Source organism: Callorhinus ursinus, unplaced genomic scaffold (genome assembly GCF_003265705.2).
Source record: "Callorhinus ursinus isolate GAN/ISIS: 27379988/994484 unplaced genomic scaffold, GSC_fseal_2.0 scaffold2, whole genome shotgun sequence".
NCBI lineage: Eukaryota > Metazoa > Chordata > Mammalia > Carnivora > Otariidae > Callorhinus > Callorhinus ursinus.
Genome location: NW_027397064.1, coordinates 73,858,213 through 73,879,507, shown reverse-complemented (window position 1 = coordinate 73,879,507; position 21,295 = coordinate 73,858,213). Strand labels below are relative to the sequence as shown.

Here is a 21,295-nt window from a genome sequence, read left to right as displayed (position 1 = left end):
CTAACCAGTGCTCCTCAAAACTGTCAAAGTCATCAAAAAGATGAAAGTCTGAGCATCTCTCAGAGTAGGCGAAGGAGACATGATGACTAAATGTAATGTGGTATCAGATGAGATCCTGGAAAAAAATGAACATGGGATCAAATGGACACTTTAAGGATAAACAGTGAAATCTGAATCGTCTAATTTTTTAAATATTCAAGAAACAAATGTTAAATGTGTGAAAAGAGCATGGGATTTGGGACCTGATAGACCATATTTCAAAGACAGGTTCTCATAAACTGAGTGACGTGGGAGAATCTGTTTAATCTTTTTAAGCACCCTACTCCTCATCTGTAAAGGAGGAAATACAATGCTTACCTTGAAAGGTTATTGAAGAAACATATATTATATGTGGTCTGTCATATCTCCATAATGACTTCCATCTTGCCTAACACACAGCAGGTGCTCCCCAAATGGCGTGTACTTTCTCTCATTTGCTTGCAGCCCCAGCATCCAAAGGTTCTACCCAACCTCTATCCTTTTGTCTGAGCCCCTGTCAAAGTAGACTTTCACTGCCAGAGGCCACTTTGCCCACTTAGTCACTCCTGGGGAATTAATTCTACCTGGAATCTCACCTCAAGCCAACTGAGGGCAGATGGCAAATGTTATCCCAGCTTCTTCACCCTTCAAGGGAACTGCTTGTTCTGTACCAGAGATCCCCAAATGTTTAAGCTCCAGTTACCCACAGTATAATTTGTAACATACCCTTTGTTAGTTCTTTTTCCTTCCCTGCTCACCTACTAGTCTTTCCTGGGATTATGGAACTAATGAACTACTTGCACTTGAATCTTTGTTTCACTTGCAAACTAAGTAGAGCTTGATCTTTTTTGCCACAATGATGAATGCCATAAATCCAAAGGACTACTTTAAGCTTGAAACCACCTAGAAAAATTTAGTTTTATCTGCATCCAGTGCAAATGTTGTAATAATCTGGAGGTTACTTTTTTTTTAAATTATGTCTAATATAAAGAGTAGTTTACCTTTACAGATTAAAGGCCATTTTAACTGATACACATTAAGTGTACCTTTGTGCCATCTAGGACATTATAATGTGCCTTTTGAGGCTCTTTATATATTTAGTCATTTTTATCTAATTATTATGCCATATACCAGACTTTCAAGAAGCACCTAATGATATAATGAAAGTGAACACCTTTTAAGATAGAAAATATTACCCAAACACCAGTAAAAATATATTCAGAAAGGATCACACAAAGTCTTTCACCATGAATTTGTGGATAATAAACACTAAAACAAATATACTAGCTTATATAGATGTCACATGAATGATATATATTATCGCTGCTTTACATTTGCTGGCATAAATCAATAAGAACCTCAAAGACCAAATATCTTGGTGCTCCATGGTACTAACCAGTGAAATAGTGATAGAGGGGAACTAGGTATTAAATTGCCTTGACTGAAGGAAATTATCCCATCCAATAATCCATTTGCGTTTCCTGGCAATTTATATGTGTGAGGGCAAATTGTTCAGAGAATGAATATTTAAGGAATGATATAATCAGGAATATAGCAGAGAATACCATAAAGAGGAAGATAATTTGTTGCAGAAAATCATTACAAAGAGAACTTGGAGAACAAAGTTCAAGTCAGGTTGGAAGAGTGGAGGAAACTCTTACAAAAATGTGGGCACCCTATTAGATGTTCGTGTCTTGAATTCAAAGTTTCATGAAGAGCCTATATGGTTCGGATAAGGTCTGAAACATTTAACATGTTCAAAAGTATTTGTTGAATAAATAGATGGATGAACGATTAAATGAATAAATAAATGATAGAGACATAGCATGGGAGAAGATATTCCACATGGTAAGAATAATTCTAATTTTTGTATGTATTTCCTTTTTCCTAATGGTCACTCACTGTATCAGTTTTCTATCACTGTATATAGCAAGATACTACAACTTCAGTGGCTTACAACAACACAAAATTATTATCTCACAGTTCTATGGGTCTAATTCAGGCGCAACATGGCTGGTTCTCTGCTTAGGGTCTCACAGAACTAAAATCAAGGTGTTGGCCAGAGCTGAGACCTCACTGGAGGGTCAGAGTCCCCTTCCACACTTCTTGGTTTTAGGCAGATTTTAGTTTCTTGCAGTTGGAGAACTGAGCTTCTATCATTTCGTTTTTTGGTGTGGCTTTTTGTGTTTTTGTTTTGTTTTGTTTTTTTCTGGCTCTCTGCCAGGAGTTCTTCTGAGCAGTGGGGGGCTCTTCTCAGTACCCCTGCTATGCTGACCCTCTCCAAAACAAGGCAGTGTGTGTCTTCAAGGCCAGTAGGAAAATCTCTCTCCTTAAGTTGGCTAATTCTAGGTCTTATATAACATAAAGTAATCATGGAGTGAGTGACTTCCTTGCGATAGTAGTCTCACCCACACTCAAGGGGAGAGTGTTTATAAAGGGCATGTATATTGGGAGAGGAATCTTGGGGCCATCTGAGAATTCTACCACAGTCACATAAAGAACAGCATCTGCATGTTCAAGCATATCTAGTGGGATATCCAATTAGGCTTAAATTTGCAATTTATATTCTTCGGTACTACAAGAGTAAAATATGAGTAGCTGGAACATAATGTTTATATATTAGATTTCTTGAATGGTAGACTTCCTTGAAAATCCTTCAAGACAGAGTAAAGTATTGTTTAAAATGGGAAGATTGAACAATGAAGTAGAAAGAAAGAAGAAATGTCAAAATTGGTTATTGTATTAGTGTATCCTGCTCATTCTTTTACCTTACTCTCTTGCTCAGTTTTTCACAAAGTGGACTAGAAATTCCAAAGACAAATTGTTTTCATTTCAATTCAATAAGTAATTATTGGGCAAATATTCTTTTCCTAGAATTGTTTCCATAGGTGTTCAAAAATATATCTTTAATATTTGTTATTGGGATAGCAGGATTTTAAAAATAAAATAGAGCACAAAGATGAGACAGGATATCATCAAATGTGGATTGTATGCCTAGACTTTGAGCAGATAATAACTAAAACTGAGATGCTATTTGCATCAAGTACTGCATTTAGAGTTGACATGAATTACCTCCTTCAACCTCTGAAGTAGCCCAGAAAACAGGGGGCATCTTTATCCCTTTCCAAGATGAGGGAGCCAAGATTTTGACAACTCATAGTAACTCTGGTTCTGATGACTAGCAGAGGATAGTCCCAAATGCAGGTCTGTGTCATTTCCCCAAGCCCATTGTTTAAGTGCTGTCCTGCTTTCCAGATATACACAGGGGCGCCTGGGTGGCTCAATTGGTTAAGCGTCTGCCTTCGGCTCAGGTCATGATCTCAGGGTCCTGGGATCGAGCCCCATGTCAGGCTCCTTGCTCAGTGGGGAGCCTGCTTCTCCCTCTCCCTCTGCCCCTCTGCCTGCTTGTGTTCTCTTTGTCAAATAAATAAATAAATAAATAAATAAATAAATAAATAAATAAATAAAATCTTTAAAAAATAAATAAATTTGGGGCACCTGGGTCGCTCAGGTGGTTAGGCGACTGCCTTCGGCTCAGGTCATGATCCTGGAGTCCTGGGATCGAGTCCCACATCGGGCTCCCAGCTAATCAGGAAGTCTGCTTCTCCCTCTGACCCTGTCCCCTGTCATGCTGTTTCTCTCTCTCTCTCAAATAAATAAAATCTTAAAAAATAAATAAATAAATAAATAATAAATTAATTAAATTAAATTAAATTTTTAAAAAAGATATACACAAATGAGGCCATGCCTGCAATACAATGCAGGTAAGTAGGTGAGAGTAGTTAACAAAGTGCTACAAGAAGAGAGTGAAAAAAGTACCAAAACTTCAGGTGAGGTAGTAGTCTTTTTCTGGGCAAAGTGAAATTAGGATAGTTCTAGTGATGTGAGCGGAACATACCCAGTCAGGAATGAAAAGACGAGGAGACGTGCTGAGCACCAAGTCAGAAATGTAAAGTTGTTAATGTGTCATGGACGGTGTTGAGGACCGGATGGGAAAACTGAACATGAGGTACACACGCACATCCTATTTTTTTTTTTAAGATTTTATTTATTTGTCAGAGAGAGAGAGAGCACAAGCAGGGGGAGCAGCAGAGGGAGAGGGAGAAGCAGACTTCTCACTGAGCAGGGAGCCCCATGCGGGGCTCAATCCCAGGACCCCGGGATCATGACCTGAGCTGAAGGCAGATGCCCAACTGACTGAGCCACCCAGGCGCCCCCACATCCTACTTTTAACAATAGAATTTGAGAGCATTAAATCTGTAAAAGACCATAGATATCATTTAGGCACATAAGGTAAGTCAAAATCACACAGCCAGAAGCTACCTACTCTCCTTACCTGCTTCTACACAGACCACTGAGCTAACAGGCCTGAGATGAAGCCTGAAATCAGTTAAGACAGAAAAACATTCTGTCTGGGAGCAAAAGTCTCTTTCCTTGGCAGCTCCACTGATGAATTCAATTCCATTTATGCATTCCTCAGGCTAATTTCACAACGGTGTGACATACAGTCAGAGAGAACATTTTGAAAAATCACGTTGTTAAAGGTCTAATTTTTGTTGTTAAACAATTTTCTTATTATTTCAATCCAAATTTACCTGGGCTATTTTTACCGAATGAGGGGGGAAGAAAACTATTAGAATGTGTGTGTGAGCTTTTTAAAAATAATTTATCCTTCTGGACTCTAACAGACTTCTCAAATTGACTGCACTTCAAATACCTAAAGCAATCTCCTAGAGGGCCCAAAGTTGCAAAATGAGTAAGTGATGGGATGTAAGAGGCAGTGTAGGTCAAGTGAAAGAAAATGCCAGTGAGCTTGGGGTCCGGAGAAACTTCTGTCATGAAGTGGCTCTGGCCAAGTATGTGAATCCTGTAACTCTGTTGGCTTAGGTTCTTCAAAGAGAAAGCGAAGCATTTGGCATAGAGTGACGGAGTCCTTTCAAACTGTGAACTTCTATAGTAAATAGGAAGAATTCAACAGGAAAAGTATTTTATAAATTCACAACTAAGTCTAGAAAAATCACCACCTCTATAATAAAGCTGAATCAAATACACTTATGAACCTTCTAAACACACATGGAATGTATATGAACATAATGTAAATATATAAAAATTAGTGTGGGTCTTTTAAGTGTTTCTTCGTTTTAAGATGGAAGGAAAGAACCCCTGTAGCAATGCAGAACCAGCAGAGGGCGTTTCGTTCCTGAGCTTCTCACACAGAACAATGAACCTGCTCTGCATCTGGCATTGCTTCAGCAGAGTTTTGCCAGGAGCGGCTTATGCTACAAATCTGAGCAAAATTTGCTTGCGGCTTTTCAAATTTCAAATTTTTCAAAGGGCTGAAGATTAAAGTGGTTTTAAAGAAGTAACTATACAACATTAGAATCTTAAGTATGGTATGTATAGTACACATTCTTTCATTGTGTGAAACAAAGCAATATGCAAAATATTTTAGATCCTTCTCCCAACAGTCCTTGAAAATCATCAAAATGTTTTATTTGTAGATATTTGAAGAAGTATAACATAAATGCCTTTGAACATACTCCCCAAAGTGAATTATCCAGGACAAACCACATGCATATGTGCGGTAATGAAAATGCTTACCTTCTCTAAAAAAAAACAGTTAAGATTGAAAGGAACTGAAATTGAAATTGGCTGTCACCTTTTCTCTGTTAAGAATTGTTCCTAAACTCATTTGAGTACCTCAATTCAGAGACAGAAATTAATCTGGTCTCTATAAAGTCTACAATGAAAGCGGGTAATTCACCTCATCACAGTCAAGAACCACTTTATGAAGATATATTTAAATAGAAAAATGATTGTAAAAATGAATGATGCTTTCAGAAAGCATAAGTGTGTGTTACAAATCTCAACCCAGATACCAAGATACAACAGATGTGAAATCTAAAATCAGACTTCCCTATGCAAAATTTGCAATGACAATTTGGAAACTGCTTGCATGACTTTTAGACCCTTCAACCATCATACGGAATCAAAGGAGGTGTACACGTTTCTTCGGGCTACCATAACAAACTCCCACAAACTGTGTGGCGTGTAAAATAGAAGTTTATTGTCTCTCAATACTTGAGGCTACAAGCTGGAAATCACGGTGTCAGGAGGGGCATATTCCTTCTGAAACCTGTAAGGGAGAAGCATTTGTTGCTGCTTCTAACTTCTGGTGTTTGCCTGCAATCCCCATGGCTTGTAGACGATGCATGGCTCGGATTTCTGCCTCCGTCATTACAGAGGCCTGTTTTCTGTGTATGCCTCCATCTCTGTCTTCTCCTAAGGACACTAGTCATTTTGGATTAAGGGTCCTCCCTATCCAGTATGATCTCACAGTCACTTACCTAATTCCAACTGCAATGACCTTACTTCCAAATATGTTCACATTCTGAGGTGCTTAGAGGTAAGGACTTCAGCATTTCTTATGGGGGACACAATTCAACCCATAACAGGAGGTATCACAAGGTGGAAAAGATTCAGGTTTTCTAGGAAAAGAACAGTGGCCCTGCCTCTAGAGAGGAGGGGGTGGGATTCTAGCTTCCAGGGACAAACCTTACTGAGAGGAGGACTCAGGGCAGGGGCAGCTTCCTGGGTGTGCAATATGCCCTCAAGCAGGGCCCTACAATTCGAAAGCCTTAATAATTTTTGAACAATAAATCCTGCATTTGCATTTTGCACTAGGCCCTGCAAATTATGGAGAACACCATTTTAAAAGCTTGCTTGCCATGTGCTTCATGCTCTTGGGGATTGTGGCAGGCTGTGACTTGACTCACACATTGTAAAGCTGGCCTCTGACAACTGAATTGAAATGACGGCACCGCCTGAGTCAGCTTGCCTCCCCAAGTTGGTCAAGTCATAGAAAGTGGCCCACTTATAAAATATGCATTGTCCTCTTCATTAGCACTGCAGTGAGAGGTGCTTAGCAATGGGAATCTCTAAAGAACCATAAACACTCTCAGGAGAAGGAACTTTAAATCTCTGCCATGCCAGAGAACAGGAAGGGTTTATCAGGAGACAGTTTAGGGTGGTCCAATTTGTCCCCTTACCTCTGGTTTCCCCACGCCTCCACGTTTTGGGGGGTTTCTGTGAGCCTGATCACATAGCCCCCTATCTATCTCATAGTCTCCCTACCTAGCTCCACCTGTCCCTTATTCATTCCTCCCCCTGGAATAGTAACCCTAACTGCTTTTAGGGAATGGGATGATGACCACTCTGGCTGCTTCCTGCTGAAATGGGGCGGTGGGCTGTGTGGCAGTTAGAATCTATCCAGGGCTCGGTCCCCGGGCTACTGGTATGGCTCCAGGGGGTCATGATGTGCAGCAAATGGTACGTGCATTAGCACATGCAAAAGGATGAACATAAAACAAGTATTAGGCCCAAAATGATTATCACATCCCTTAGATAAGATCCCCAATTACCATTTTTGTCAAATAGATCAGTGGATATCTTGACCTAGGCGTGTGGGGTGGGTCGGATCACCCTGCCCTAAGTGTGTGGGGTGGGTGTTTATGATACCAACAAGGAATAACCAACCAGACCCTAAAGAGGAAGTAAGTCATTGAAGGTTTTATAACTAGTCCTTGCTCCATGGTGATATCAATAGAAATGTTAAAAGAATTTAAGTTCTCTGGTTAGCTTTCTATAAAAGACCAACCCTGTGGCAACCCTGTCGGGACTCCTCTCACTCTTGAGAGTCTTTTCTGTATCTTCACTTAATAAATTTCTATCGCTTTACTTACAAGAGAAGAGAGAGAGAGAGACAGTTTAGGTAAGACCTCTTATACTTTTACGACCCTGGAGGAATCAAAAACCAATTAGCAGCCTGGAGGAATTTGGGAGTGGGCAAGAGAGATAGATAGGCAGCTCTCAAGATGGTAAAATAGAGAAGTTAACCACGCCCTATCCCACTGCATGCTTCCAACCGAAAGCATGAAAGCACTTCCAATTTCAAGAAAGGGAGAAGATTTGGGATTACATTTCATTCAGAATTTCAATTAATAATATTAAACAGACCATTCTAATTTCTGAACTGAATCCCCAGGGGTCCTGGACAAGTAAGCAGAAAAACCTATAGTATTCATCTAGGGGTAGGGAAAGATGCATTATTTCTTTCAATGTAAGGGGTTAATAGGTGTTAGGGGCTGAATTGTGCCCCGCCCCCCTGTCCTATGTTGAAGTTCTAATCCCAGTATCTCAGAATGTGACTACATTTGGAGATATAGGGTCTTTAAAGACGTGATTGAGATAAAATGAGATCACTAGGGTGTTCCCTAACCTAATATGGATGTTGGTTTTATACTAAGTGATTAGGACACAGGCACAGAGGGAAGACCATGGAAGACACAGGGAAAAAAAAAAAATGGTCATCTACAAGCAAAAGAGAGAGGTCCACAGAAGAAACCAGTCCCACTGATACCCTGATCTGGAACTGTGGCCTCCAGTAACTCTGAGAAGATTAAAAGCCACCTAGTCCACGGTACTTTGTTATGGCAGCCCTAGCAAACTAATAGGAGACAATAAAAACTGAATTGTTATAGTTATCAAAGTAGTTTTGGAAGGGTCCACAAAATGGAACAAAGGATCTATCACTTCTTATAAGATAGCTTAACATAAAACAATTGAGTAAAATTGGCCTTTTTAGTGGTTGTTTCTATGGCTAGCTTGACCAACAGACTACAGAGAAAGATGTGTATTGCTAGATGGCTCATAATTTTATGTGTTAAAACAAATATGAAGATTAGGGGCAAAACAGAATTTTCAAAGCACCATAAATTATTGCATCTATACAGTTCATGCAAAGACCTCGACTTACTATGCTTTGTAAAAATGCTAAGTTGGTATGCATAGGAATATGAATGTAATTGTACAGTGTAACAAAAGGGCAAACTTATTTAATATAACATATATGAATCGTATCACACATTTAATCACACAATTAATGTTAACTTTCTCCATATTCCTCTTTTATAATGGATGGAAGGACACTGAGATTGATTCTTTTACTCTGCTTCTAGTCACCTTCGTTTAAAGTGATGAGACTTTGATTTAACCCACTGTTATTAGAATCAATCTGGCATTGGAGCCACTCAAAAAATATGCTAAATCTAGCATTTGTGTAACTTACTTCCGGTTTTAGTGAGAATCAGTCTTGATAACTAATGCTAAAGTAATTTGAGTGGTAACCAGAAAGGGAGGAATAGTATGCAATTTTTGTGAAAGAACACACAAGTAGACTTCACTATTGAGGGACTCGATCTTGTAAAGTCATCACCATGTGTGTTGTTTAAGTTAATGTGCTACATATGTGTTCAGGATTGAAAAATCTTACCTTATAATCAGGCATTAATGTTTTAACTGCAACAGGAGAACAGATCAGGCAGATACTCTGCCAGGAACCACACATACCAACTGCAACGTGGGGTAGCAACACAGGCAACGGCCATAGGGAGCCCCTGCTTCCTAGCGAATCAAAAACAAGATGTGAGGTTGTCCCCAAAGTCACAGAGGGTGACTATATATGCTACAAGTGTCAGGTCAGTCTGTCATCAGGTATGAGAGCCCCTCCTCAAGACTGTGTGCCTAGGGGTCAGCACAGAGAGGCAAGAGCCAAGCCTGCTGGGCTCCTGTCCTAAAATTCTTTGGGAACTGGACATACCATCAAGGCAGGAATCCATATATGAGGCCACATCCTGGGAGCACCTATAAGACTGGGATAATAACACTAGGTGTCAGTCACTGACTGCCATCTGCGTACCTGGATCTCTACAAAGTACTTTGCATGTAAAATTTTAGTCTATCCCGGGACAGGGGGCAGAGCAAGATGGCGGAGGAGTAGGAGACCTGGATTTCGTCTGGTCTCAGGAATTCAGCTGAATGGGGATCAAACCATTCTGAACACCTACGAACTCAACAGGAGACCGAAGAAGAGAGTAGCAACAACTCTCTAAACAGAGAAGCAATCACTTACTGGAAGGTAGGACGTGCAGAGAAGTGAATCCGAGGCGATATTCGGGAGGATAGACGGCGGGGGAGGGGGCCTCCGTCAGCCGCTTCTGGCAAAAGCCACGGAGCGCAAAATCGGAACTTTGAGAAGTCGGCTCCGCTGAGGGACGTCGCTCCAGTGGCTAAGCAGGGGGTGGAATCCTCCCGGGACAGTGTGGTCTCAGGACCCTCAGGGTCACAGAAAGACCAGGGGTGCCTGAGTGCGGCAGAGCTCCCAGGTATCGGAGCGGGGAAGCCGGCTGCAGAGACGGAGCCGAGGCGCGGGCTCTCAGCTCCGGGTTGCCATAAACTGTGATCGGTGACAGTCGGGCCACTGCTCCTCCAGCAGGGACCCAACAAGCGGCAGATCCGGGAAGACTCCCCTTCCTTCCCCGGGAGGAGCGGCGCAGGAGCGCACCGCAGGGATCTGCTGGGTTTGGAGACTCCACACGGGGTCGGGTGCCAGAGATAAAAACGCTCGGTCACAGGCCGGGTGAGCACGAAGTGCGGCCGGAGACCAGGGAGACAGGAGTGGCTGTCTTTCTGTCTTGACTGACTGTCTTTCTCTGGGGGCGCACTGAGGAGCAGGGCCCCGAGTTCTCAGCTCCTCCGGGTGGAGATTGGGAGGCCACCATTTTCACCCTGGTCCTCCAAAGCTGTACCGAGAGCTTGCAGAGAACAAAAACTCCTGAGAGCAAACCCGAGCAGCTTGCTTAGCCGGGACCGACAAGGGCGGGGCAATTCCGCCTCCGGCAAAGACATTTGGGAACCACGGCAACAGGCCCCTCTCCCAGAAGATCAGCACGAACAGCCAGCAAGGCAAGACCAAGTTTACTGATCAAGGAGAACGGGAGAACTCCAGCGCTAGGGGAATACTGCACATACAATTCATGGCTTTTTTTTACGATTCATGAGTTTTTCAAAGTTAATTTTTTTAACTGTATTTTTATAAATTTTTCTTTTTCCCTTTTTCAACCAACATCTTATCAATCCCTTTTTTAAAAAAAAATATTTTTTATTTTTCATTTTTAGAGTCATATTTTATCCCTTCATAGTAGTTACCCTTATTTTTGGCATATATATATAAAGTGTTCTCTCTTTAAAATTTTGAGATATAGTTTCTTCTAACAGATCAAAATATACCCTAAATCACTAGTGTATGGCTTTGTTCTAGTCTCCTGCCTGATCACATTCTCTCCTTTTTTTTTCTTAAATCTTCTTATTTCTTTTTTCAAACAACTTCTTATCTTATCAATTCCTTTTATAAAATCTTCTATAATTTTCATCTTTACTGTCATCTTCCATCCCTTCATTGTATCAACCCATATTTTGTACATATATAAGTCTTTCTTCCTTTAAAATTTTAGGAGGGACTTTTTTCTAACAGACCAAAATACACCCAAAATCTAGTGTGTGGCACTGATCCATGCACTAGCCTGATCATATTTGATCATATTCTGTTTTTTTTTTTATTGTTCTGGTTTTGTTTTAATCTTTTTCTTTTTCTTTTCCTTTTTCTTTCTTTTCTCTTTCTTTTTTCTTTCTTTCCCTTTCTTTTCCCCTGGTTTCAGGTCTTTTCTGATTTGTATAAAGTATATTTGCTGGGGACGATGTTAACTTGTTAGCATTTTGTTCTCTCATTCATCTATTCTCCTCTGGACAAAATGACGAGACAAAAAAAATCACCTCAGCAAAAAGAACAAGAGGTAGTACCGTCAGCCAGGGACATACTCAATATGGACATTAGTATGATGTTGGACCTAGAGTTCAGAATCATGACTTTAAAGATACTAGCTGGGCTTGAAAAAAGCATGGAAGTTATTAGGGAAACGCTTTCTGGAGAAATAAAAGAACTAAAATCTAACCAAGTCGAAATCAAAAAGGCTATTAATGAGGTGCAATCAAAAATGGGGGCACTAACTGCTAGGATAAATGAGGCAGAAGAGAGAATCAGCGATATAGAAGACCAAATGTTGGAAAATAGAGAGGCTGAGAAAAAGAGAGAGAAACAACTACAGGATCACGAAGGCAGAATTTGAGAGCTAAGTGATACGATAAGATGAAACAACATTAGAATAATTGGGATCCCAGAAGAAGAAAGAGAGGGGGGGCAGAAGGTATATTGGAGCAAATAATAGTAGAGAACTTCCCTAATGTGGGGAAGGAAACAGGCATCAAAATCCAGGAGGCACAGAGAACCCCTCTCAAAATCAATAAAAATAGGTCAACACCCCGCCATCTAATAGTAAAACTTACGAGTCTCAGAGACAAAGAGAAAATCCAGAAAGCAGCTCGGGAGAAAAGATATGTAACCTACAATGGTAGAAATATTAGATTGACAACAGACCTATCCACAGAGACCTGGCAGGCCAGAAAGGACTGGCATGATATCTTCAGAGCACTAAACGAGAAAATATGCAGCCAAGAATACTATATCCAGCTAGACTCTAAGTGAAAATTGAAGGAGAGATAAAAAGCTTCCAGGACAAACAAAAACTAAAGGAATTTGCAAACATGAACCCAGCCCTACAAGAAATATTGAAAGGGGTCCTCTAAGCAAAGAAAGAGCCTAAAAGCAGCATAGATCAGAAAGGAACACAGACAATATACAGTAACAGTCACCTTACAGGCAATACAATGGCACTAAATTCATACCTTTCAATAGTTACCCTGAATGTAAATGGGCTAAATGCCCCAATCAAAAGACACAGGCTATCAGATTGAATTAAAAAACAAGACCCATCGATATGCTGTCTGCAAGAGACTCATTTTAGACCCAAAGACACCCCCAGATTGAAAGTGAGGGGGTGGAAAACCATTTACCATGCTAATGGACACCAAAAGAAAGCTGGGGTGGCAATCCTTATATCAGACAAATTAGATTTTAAAACAAAGACTGTAATAAGAGTTGAAGAAGGACACTATATCCTACTTAAAGGGTCTATCCACCAAGAAGATCTAACAATTGTAAATATCTATGCCCCTAACATGGGAGCAGCCGATTATATAAGGCAATTAATAACAAAAGCAAAGAAACACATTGACAACAATATAATAATAGTGGGGGACTTTAACACCCCCCTCACTGAAATGGACAGATCATCTAAGCAAAAGATCAACAAGGAAATAAAGACTTTAAATGACGCACTGGACCAAATGGACTTCACAGACATATTCGGAACATTCCATCCCAAAGCAACGGAATACACATTCTTCTCTAGTGCCCATGGGACGTTCTCCAGAATTGATCACATCCTAGGTCACAAATCAGGTCTCAACTGGTACCAAAAGATTGGGATCATTCCCTGCATATTTTCAGACCACAATGCTTTGAAACTAGAACTCAATCACAAGAGGAAAGTCAGAAAGAACTCAAATACATGGAGGCTAAAGAGCATCCTACTAAAGAATGAATGGGTCAACCAGGAAATTAAAGAAGAATTAAAAAAATTCATGGAAACCAATAAAAATGATAACACAACTGTTCAAAGTCTTTGGGATACAGCAAAGGCAGTCCTGAGAGGAAAGTATATAGCAATACAAACCTTTCTGAAGAAACAAGAAAGGTCTCAAATACACAACCTAACCCTACACCTAAAGGAGCTGGAGAAAGAAGAGCAAATAAAGCCTAAACCCAGCAGGAGAAGAGAAATAATAAAGATCAGAGCAGAAATCAATGAACTAGAAACCAAAAGAACAGTAGAACAAATCAAGGAAACTAGGAGCTGGTTCTTTGAAAGAATTAACAAGATTGATAAACCCCTGGCCAGACTTATCAAAAAGAAAAGAGAAATGACCCAAATCAACAAAATCATGAATGAAAGAGGAGAGATCACAACCAACACCAAAGATATACAAACAATTATAAGAACATATTATGAGCAACTCTATGCCAGCAAATTAGATAACCTGGAAGAAATGGGTGCATTCCTAGAGATGTATCACTACCAAAATTGAACCAGGAAGAAATAGAAAACCTGAACAGACCTATAACGACTAAGGAAATTGAAGCAGTCATCAAAAATCTCCCAACAAACAAAAGCCCAGGGCCAGATGGCTTCCCAGGGGAATTCTATCAGACATTTCAAGAAGAATTAATACCTATTCTCCTGAAACTGTTCCAAAAAATAGAAATGGAAGGAAAACTTCCAAACTCATTTTATGAGGCCACCATTACCTTGATCCCAAAACCAGACAAAGACCCCAACAAAAAGGAGAATTACAGACCAATATCCTTGATGAACATGGATGCAAAAATTCTCACCAAAATACTAGCCAATAGGATCCAACAGTATATTAAAATGATTATGCACCATGACCAAGTGGGATTTATCCCTGGGCTACAAGGCTGGTTCAACATCCGCAAATCAGTCAACGGGATACAATACATTAACAAAAGAAAGAACAAGAATCATATGATCCTCTCAATAGATGCAGAAAAAGCATTTGACAAAGTACAGCATCCTTTCTTGATCAAAACTCTTCAGAGTATAGGGATAGAGGGTACATACCTCAATTATCATAAAAGCCATCTATGAAAAACCTACAGCGAATATCATTCTCAATGGGGAAAAGCTGAGAGCTTTTCCCCTAAGGTCAGGAACGCGGCAGGGATGTCCACTATCACCAGTGCTATTCAACATAGTATTAGAAGTCCTAGCCACAGCAATCAGACAAGAAAAAGAAATCAAAGGCATCCAAATCAGCAAAGAGGACATCAAACTCTCACTCTTTGCAGATGATATGATACTGTATGTGGAAAACCCAAAAGACTCCACCCCAAAACTGCTAGAACTCATACAGGAATTCAGTAAAGTAGGAGGATATAAAATCAATGCACAGGAATCAGTGGCATTCCTATACACCAACAACGAGACAGAAGAGAGACAAATCAAGGAGTTGATCCCATTTACAATTGCACCCAAAACCATAAGATACCTAGGAATAAATTTAACCAAAGAGGCAAAGGATCTGTACTCAGAAAACTATAATATACTCATGAAAGAAATTGAAGAAGACACAAAGAAATGGAAAAACGTTCCATGCTCATGGATTGGAAGAACCAACATTGTGAAGATGTCAATGCTACCTAGAGCAATCTACACATTCAATGCAATCCCCATCAAAATACCATCCACTTTTTTTTTCAAAGAAATGGAACAAATAATCCTAAAATCTGTATGGAACCAGAAGAGACCCCAAACATCCAGAGGAATATTGAAAAAGAAAAGCAAAGCTGGCGGCATCACAATTCCGGACTTCCAGCTCTATTACAAAGCTGTCATCATCAAGACAGTATGGTACTGGCACAAAAACAGACACATCGAACAATGGAACAGAATCAAGAGCCCAGAAATGGACCCTCAACTGTATGGTCAACTAATCTTTGACAAAGTGGAAAGAATGTCTAATGGAAAAAAAAGACAGTCTCTTCAACAAATGGTGTTGGGAAAATTGGACAGCCACATGCAGAAGAATGAAACTGGACCATTTCCTTACCCCATACACAAAAATAGACTCCAAATGGTTGGAAGACCTAAATGTGAGACAGGAGTCCATCAAAATCCTAAAGGAGAACACAGGTAGCAACCTCTTCGACCTCAGCCACAGGAACTTCTTCCTAGAAACATCGCCAAAGGCAAGGGAAGCAAGGGCAAAAATGAACTATTGGGCTTTCATCAAGATAAAAAGCTTTTGCACAGCAAAAGAAACAGTCCACAAAACCAAAAGACAGAATGGTAGAAAATATTTACAATTGACATATCAGATAAAGGGCTAGTGTCCAAAATCTATAAAGAACTTTTCAAACTCAACACCCAAAGAACAAATAATCCAATCAAGAAATGGGCAGGGGCGCCTGGGTGGCTCAGTTGGTTAAGCGACTGCCTTCGGCTCAGGTCATGATCCTGGAGTCCCGGGATCGAGTCCCACATCGGGCTCCCTGCTCGGTGGGGAGTCTGCTTCTCCCTCTGACCCTCTTCCCTCTTGTGCTCTCTATCTCTCATTCTCTCTCTCTCAAATAAATAAATAAAATCTTAAAAAAAAAAAAAAGAAATGGGCAGAAGACATGAACAGACATTTTTCCAAAGAAGACATCCAAATGGCCAACAGACACATGAAAAAGTGCTCAACATTGCTCGGCATCAGGGAAATCCAAATGAAAACCTCAATGAGATACCACCTCACCCCAGTCAGAATGGCTAAAATTAACAAGCCAGGAAACGACAGATGTTGGCGGGGATGCGGAGAAAGGGGAACCCTCCTACACTGTTGGTGGGAATGCAAGCTGGTGTAACCCCTCTGGAAAACAGTATGGAGGTTCCTCAAACAGTTGAAAATAGAGCTACCATACGATCCAGCAATTTCACCACTGGGTATTTACCACAAATATACAAATGTAGCGATCTGAAGGGTTACGTGCACCCCAATGTTTATAGCAGCAATGTCCACAATAGCCAAACTGTGGAAAGAGCCAAGATGCCCATCGACAGATGAATGGATAAAGAAGAGGTGGTATATATACACAATGGAATATTATGCAGCCATCAAAAGGAATGAGATCTTGCCATTAGCAATGACGTGGATAGAACTGGAGGGTGTTATGCTGAGTGAAAGAAGTCAATCAGAGAAAGACATGTATCATATGACCTCAGTGATATGAGCAATTCTTAATCTCAGGAAACAAACTGAGTGTTGCTGGAGTGGTGGGGGGTGGGAGGGATGGGGTGGCTGGGTGATAGACATTGGGGTGGGTATGTGCTATGGTGAGCGCTGTGAATTGTGCAAGACTGTTGAATCACAGATCTGTACTTCTGAAACAAATAATGCAACATATGTTAAGAAAAAAGAAAAAGAAGAAGATAAGCAGGAGGGGAAGAATGAAGGGGAGTAAGTCGGAGGGGGAGAGGAACCATGAGAGACGATGGGCTCTGAACAACAAACTGAGGGTTCTAGAGGGGAGGAGGGTGGGGGGATGGGTTAGCCTGGTGATGGGTATTAAAGAGGGCACATTCTGCGTGGAGCACTGGGTGTTATGCACAAACAATGAATCATGGAAGACTACATGAAAAACTAATGATGTAATGTATGGTGATTAACATAACAATAAAAATTTTAAAAAAATTTAGTCTATCCCAAAGTGAGTTCCATGAGCCTCCTATGGCAGGAGATATGAAAAAGCAGAAAGATGAAAATGTTGGGTAAAAAGAGGATAGATATATAGGGTAAATAATTGAGATCAAGCTTAATAATTTCCAGATAAAATCAAGAAAGATGTATATACTGGCATGCACTGACTTTTTATTATTAGACAGAATAAAAACCACCCTAGAAACACTTCAGCATAAAAATGAGATTCTCAGGTATGAAAAATAAATTAATCCTGTTAATTATTCGTTCGGATTTGTTAACCAATTAATGCCAGAAAATAATGAAAGCATTATATACAGATCTTTTTAAAGGAAAAATTATTTGTGGGCCAAGTATTTAACATCAGTTAAATTTTTCTTCAAGTACAAAGGCCAAAGAAAGACACTTTCAGATAATATATATAGGCTCAGAAAATATTCTACGAATAAATCTTTCTTGAATGTAAGTCACTTAAAATAGCTCCTGATTGACCGTAAAATGAATTACAGTTAGGACTTAAGGAACAAAGAAAGTGGTTGACTTCTCTCACTAGGTAAAGTTTCCCAACTATCATAAGAGACCTGAGGAGAAATCATTGTTCAGGCCGTAATTATACTCATACAAAATTACTGGCAGATGTGGATGCTTTGCTGTCTCCATTTATACTGGCATCTGTATACAACTAAAAGAGTATAATTTCTATGTGGAAAATTATACTTCACGTTAAAACAAAAGATAAAAGAAATTTCTCTAGAAATTTCGCTCCTTCAAATTAAGGTTTACTACTCAATTCATTTACTTAATTAAATGTTTGTATTAAACTAAGTATTGTATTAATAAATACCATGTTTGGAAAGGATATAGTACTAATATCTGATGGGTGTTTCTTTTCTTAGTTTCATCATAATTACCATTAAAAGTATGAACATTAAAAAGTACTAAAGATAGGAAATTTTTTTTCTGAATGCCATACATGAAATCTGTATTTTATATAGTTCAATTAAATGAACCTCATCTACTTCTCAAGTTTTTACATCTTTGTGAAGAATTTCTTTTGCATTTTTCTCCTACCACTTGTGATTTTCAGGGAAGCCCTGAGTCACAGTGCTGTAGAGGCAACCCCTTCAAGACTAATTTGTTCAGCTAACACACTAGGGCTCCAGAATTTATAGGGGAATATTGAGCTGACTTCCTCTGATTTTACCGGACTGTTACGGGAAACTAAAAGATCCTCAAATAAGCTTCCTCATTACGCTCCCTCTTGACATTGTAAAGAAAAAAAATACCCACAGAATACCAAACCATGCTTATCAGAGCAAACAGAAGAAAATAACTTTTGTAATTATTAACTTAATAATTCTCGTGACCCTTTAATAATCAATGTTATAAATAAATTACTCATGCCAGGAGTTTAAAACATAGAGATTATTATAGTATCAGTTTAAATTAGCTAACAGTGAATCTACACTCCACCTTAACATTTCTTGGATATTTTGAGAAGAACTGTAGCCAAGCCCAGCTATAACCATACGAGAAAGATAAGCACAGAGCCTACCTTTCTTTAATGAGGTCTCTAGAGAAGCTAATTCTACAACGTTTGGAAACACACTGACAATATTTAATAAAATGTACATGGTGTTCTTATGGAGAGAAAGATTTAAACGCCTTTATGAAAAACATCATTCTCTCTGTAGAGTTGGGGAATTGGTCGTACGGTGGTGACAACAAGGACTGCCCTCTTACAGTCCCATATGGTTAACAAACTATTTTACTGAATCTGTTGTGAGATATATAAGGCAAGTACAGTGCAGGAAATACGGTGCCAGTAAATAATGTGTTTAATAATTTAATTTGTTAAATTGAGGTTTCACAAAAACCTTATAACACAGATAACCCTGTCCCTATTTTGCAGTTGAGGAAAAGGACTAGCTTTCTCAAGATCACACAGCAGAGACCATTTGAAAACACAAGTTGATATGAATGCTTCCACAGAGAAATCTGCTATACTGTGACTTTTTTGTTTTTAAGGAGATTGTTTTATTAGTTGAATTTTATATTTTCAGGTATTTTCTTATACTGCTGACAAAGAAATCCGAACCGATGACTTGTGCTTGGATGTGTCTAGACTCAGTGGACCTGTAATTATGCTAAAATGCCACCACATGAGAGGAAATCAGTTATGGGAATATGATGCTGAGGTATAGTCTTTTCCTTAATTTACTTATTATTTAATGCTTAAACTCAGTTATATATTTCAAATACGCTTCAATCCTAAGCTATTTTTCTACCCTGGAAGAACCATATTTTCAAGCATGCATGCTCCTATCTGATAGCATTAGGATGGTATAGTATATAAATAGGGTTTTGTCAAAGGAGTTCATTAGCATAAAAAGTGAATAAGGAAAATAAAGTCATTTTTATGTGCTTACAGTGTGTTAGCACGTGTACGTGCTTAACACAAATTAGGCAAGGGACCAGCTATGCTTATCTGAGAGGTATGTATGAAGATGCGCATTATAGGACAATATCAACAATATTTCCATTTTTCAAATTTTAAATTGTATACTGTTGTAATTGGTGAAATTTATCCTTCTCAATTTAAGGGGAAAAAAAGAAAAAAGCTGATAAGATTACCATGAATGTTCTTTATAATAGTAAATACTTTGCAAAATTCAATAAACTAATTAGGCACATAATCAGCTAAGCGGCATTTTCTCAATGTAGCACATCTTTCTGGTAGAAGAGAAGGAGAGAAAACAATAAAATTACGGTTGGGAATTTATAGCCAGGCAGTGTGTAAAAACCAGATCAACCATCAGATGGAGCTACTAAAAAAGAAATATTTTCTTCTCCATAAGGAAGTTGCCTTGAAACAGTTTCATTTCTTTCAGTTCTCTTGGCTTAGCAAAACGAATTGGGTCATCTGTGTTACATTTTCCACATTATTAAATGGTTGGTGACTTATTTAAGATAAGAAATAAGCTACTCTTGCAAGATAAATAATGCACTAGAGGCAAATGAATTTCACAAATGCCGTGTTCTACCTAAGCCTAAGATACACTTCCAGTGTAACATTTTAAAAACTACAGAGTCCTTGGTATTACTGATACTGCAATAAGGTCTTCTTTTTAAAAACTTTTTGAATGTTATTTCAATTTGCATGATGTTGTAGCTTCTTAGCAGGAAAACTTATTGAATTTTTATGTGATTTGAAACTGATTGTGTAGGGTTAAAATTTGGCTTTAAAATTTATGTAATATAACCATGCTTTTTGGACATACAATACCCTTCTTCCGGGACATAAGGAAGGGCAAATGTCCCGAATCTTTCCTATAACGCACCAGTGTGTTCTGTTCAGTCTCTTGTCTCCCCAATACCTCGTTTACTTCTGTCTGACCCCCCATTTTTTTCTCTTGAGGTCTCATCATCACCACTTTATATTAAGACTGCAGAAGATATTTCCTTCAATAATACATGGGGGTAAACCTGGAACCTTGGTTCCCTCCCTCTTCTATTAGGAAAAGTACAGATAAATGTACAGATAAAGGAGAAATCCTGCAAGTAGTATTTTTTAAAATAATTTGTTATTGTTGTTGTTGCTCTTGCTCTTTAGTTTTCACCAGGAGCCCAGAACTTCACTGGGCTTGCGCTAAAAGTAAAGAAATCTAGCATGTATTTCTAAGGAAAGGGGAATGAGTGTACATACTTTTTATAAGATGAAGCGGTGCTGAATTTCAGAATATCACTTAAAACCTTCAAACTTTTATCTTTGAGTAGATGATGGCTGCTATAGTCATAACTCAGATTCTTTAATTTCCGAAATAACTATATTGTTGGTACATAGGTGTATATTTTATGTTTTTATCAGCCAGTAGAAAGACTGTTGAATACTGAGGGATTTTGACAGAAAAGAGAAAAAAAATAGGTTGCTTCACCTAGGACACAGAAGTGATTTTTGTAAATTTACTATTTTGGATAACTAATAGTTATATATTGTAGGATTTTTCAAGCATTGTGATATTTTGTATCATGTAAACTTTGTTTCTAGAACACACACAAAAAAGCTTATAATATGCCATAAATATTGAGAGATGGTTTTTAAATAAACAATCTGATCATTGCAATGATTATGTAACATAGCTTACTCTACTCTCCTATATGTTTA

At 39.0% G+C, this 21,295-nt stretch overlaps 1 protein-coding gene across 2 annotated transcripts in view; it reads left to right on the top strand.

Annotated features, from left to right (window-relative positions):
* The window catches only part of GALNT13 (polypeptide N-acetylgalactosaminyltransferase 13), a 566,099-nt gene that overhangs the window by 528,930 nt on the left and 15,874 nt on the right, over nt 1–21,295 (top strand). For both annotated transcript variants that reach the window (XM_025854761.2, XM_073884009.1), the window contains exon 12: nt 19,194–19,328. In XM_025854761.2, coding sequence (XP_025710546.1) covers nt 19,194–19,328 — 135 coding nt within the window. The remainder of the gene's footprint in view (nt 1–19,193; nt 19,329–21,295) is intronic.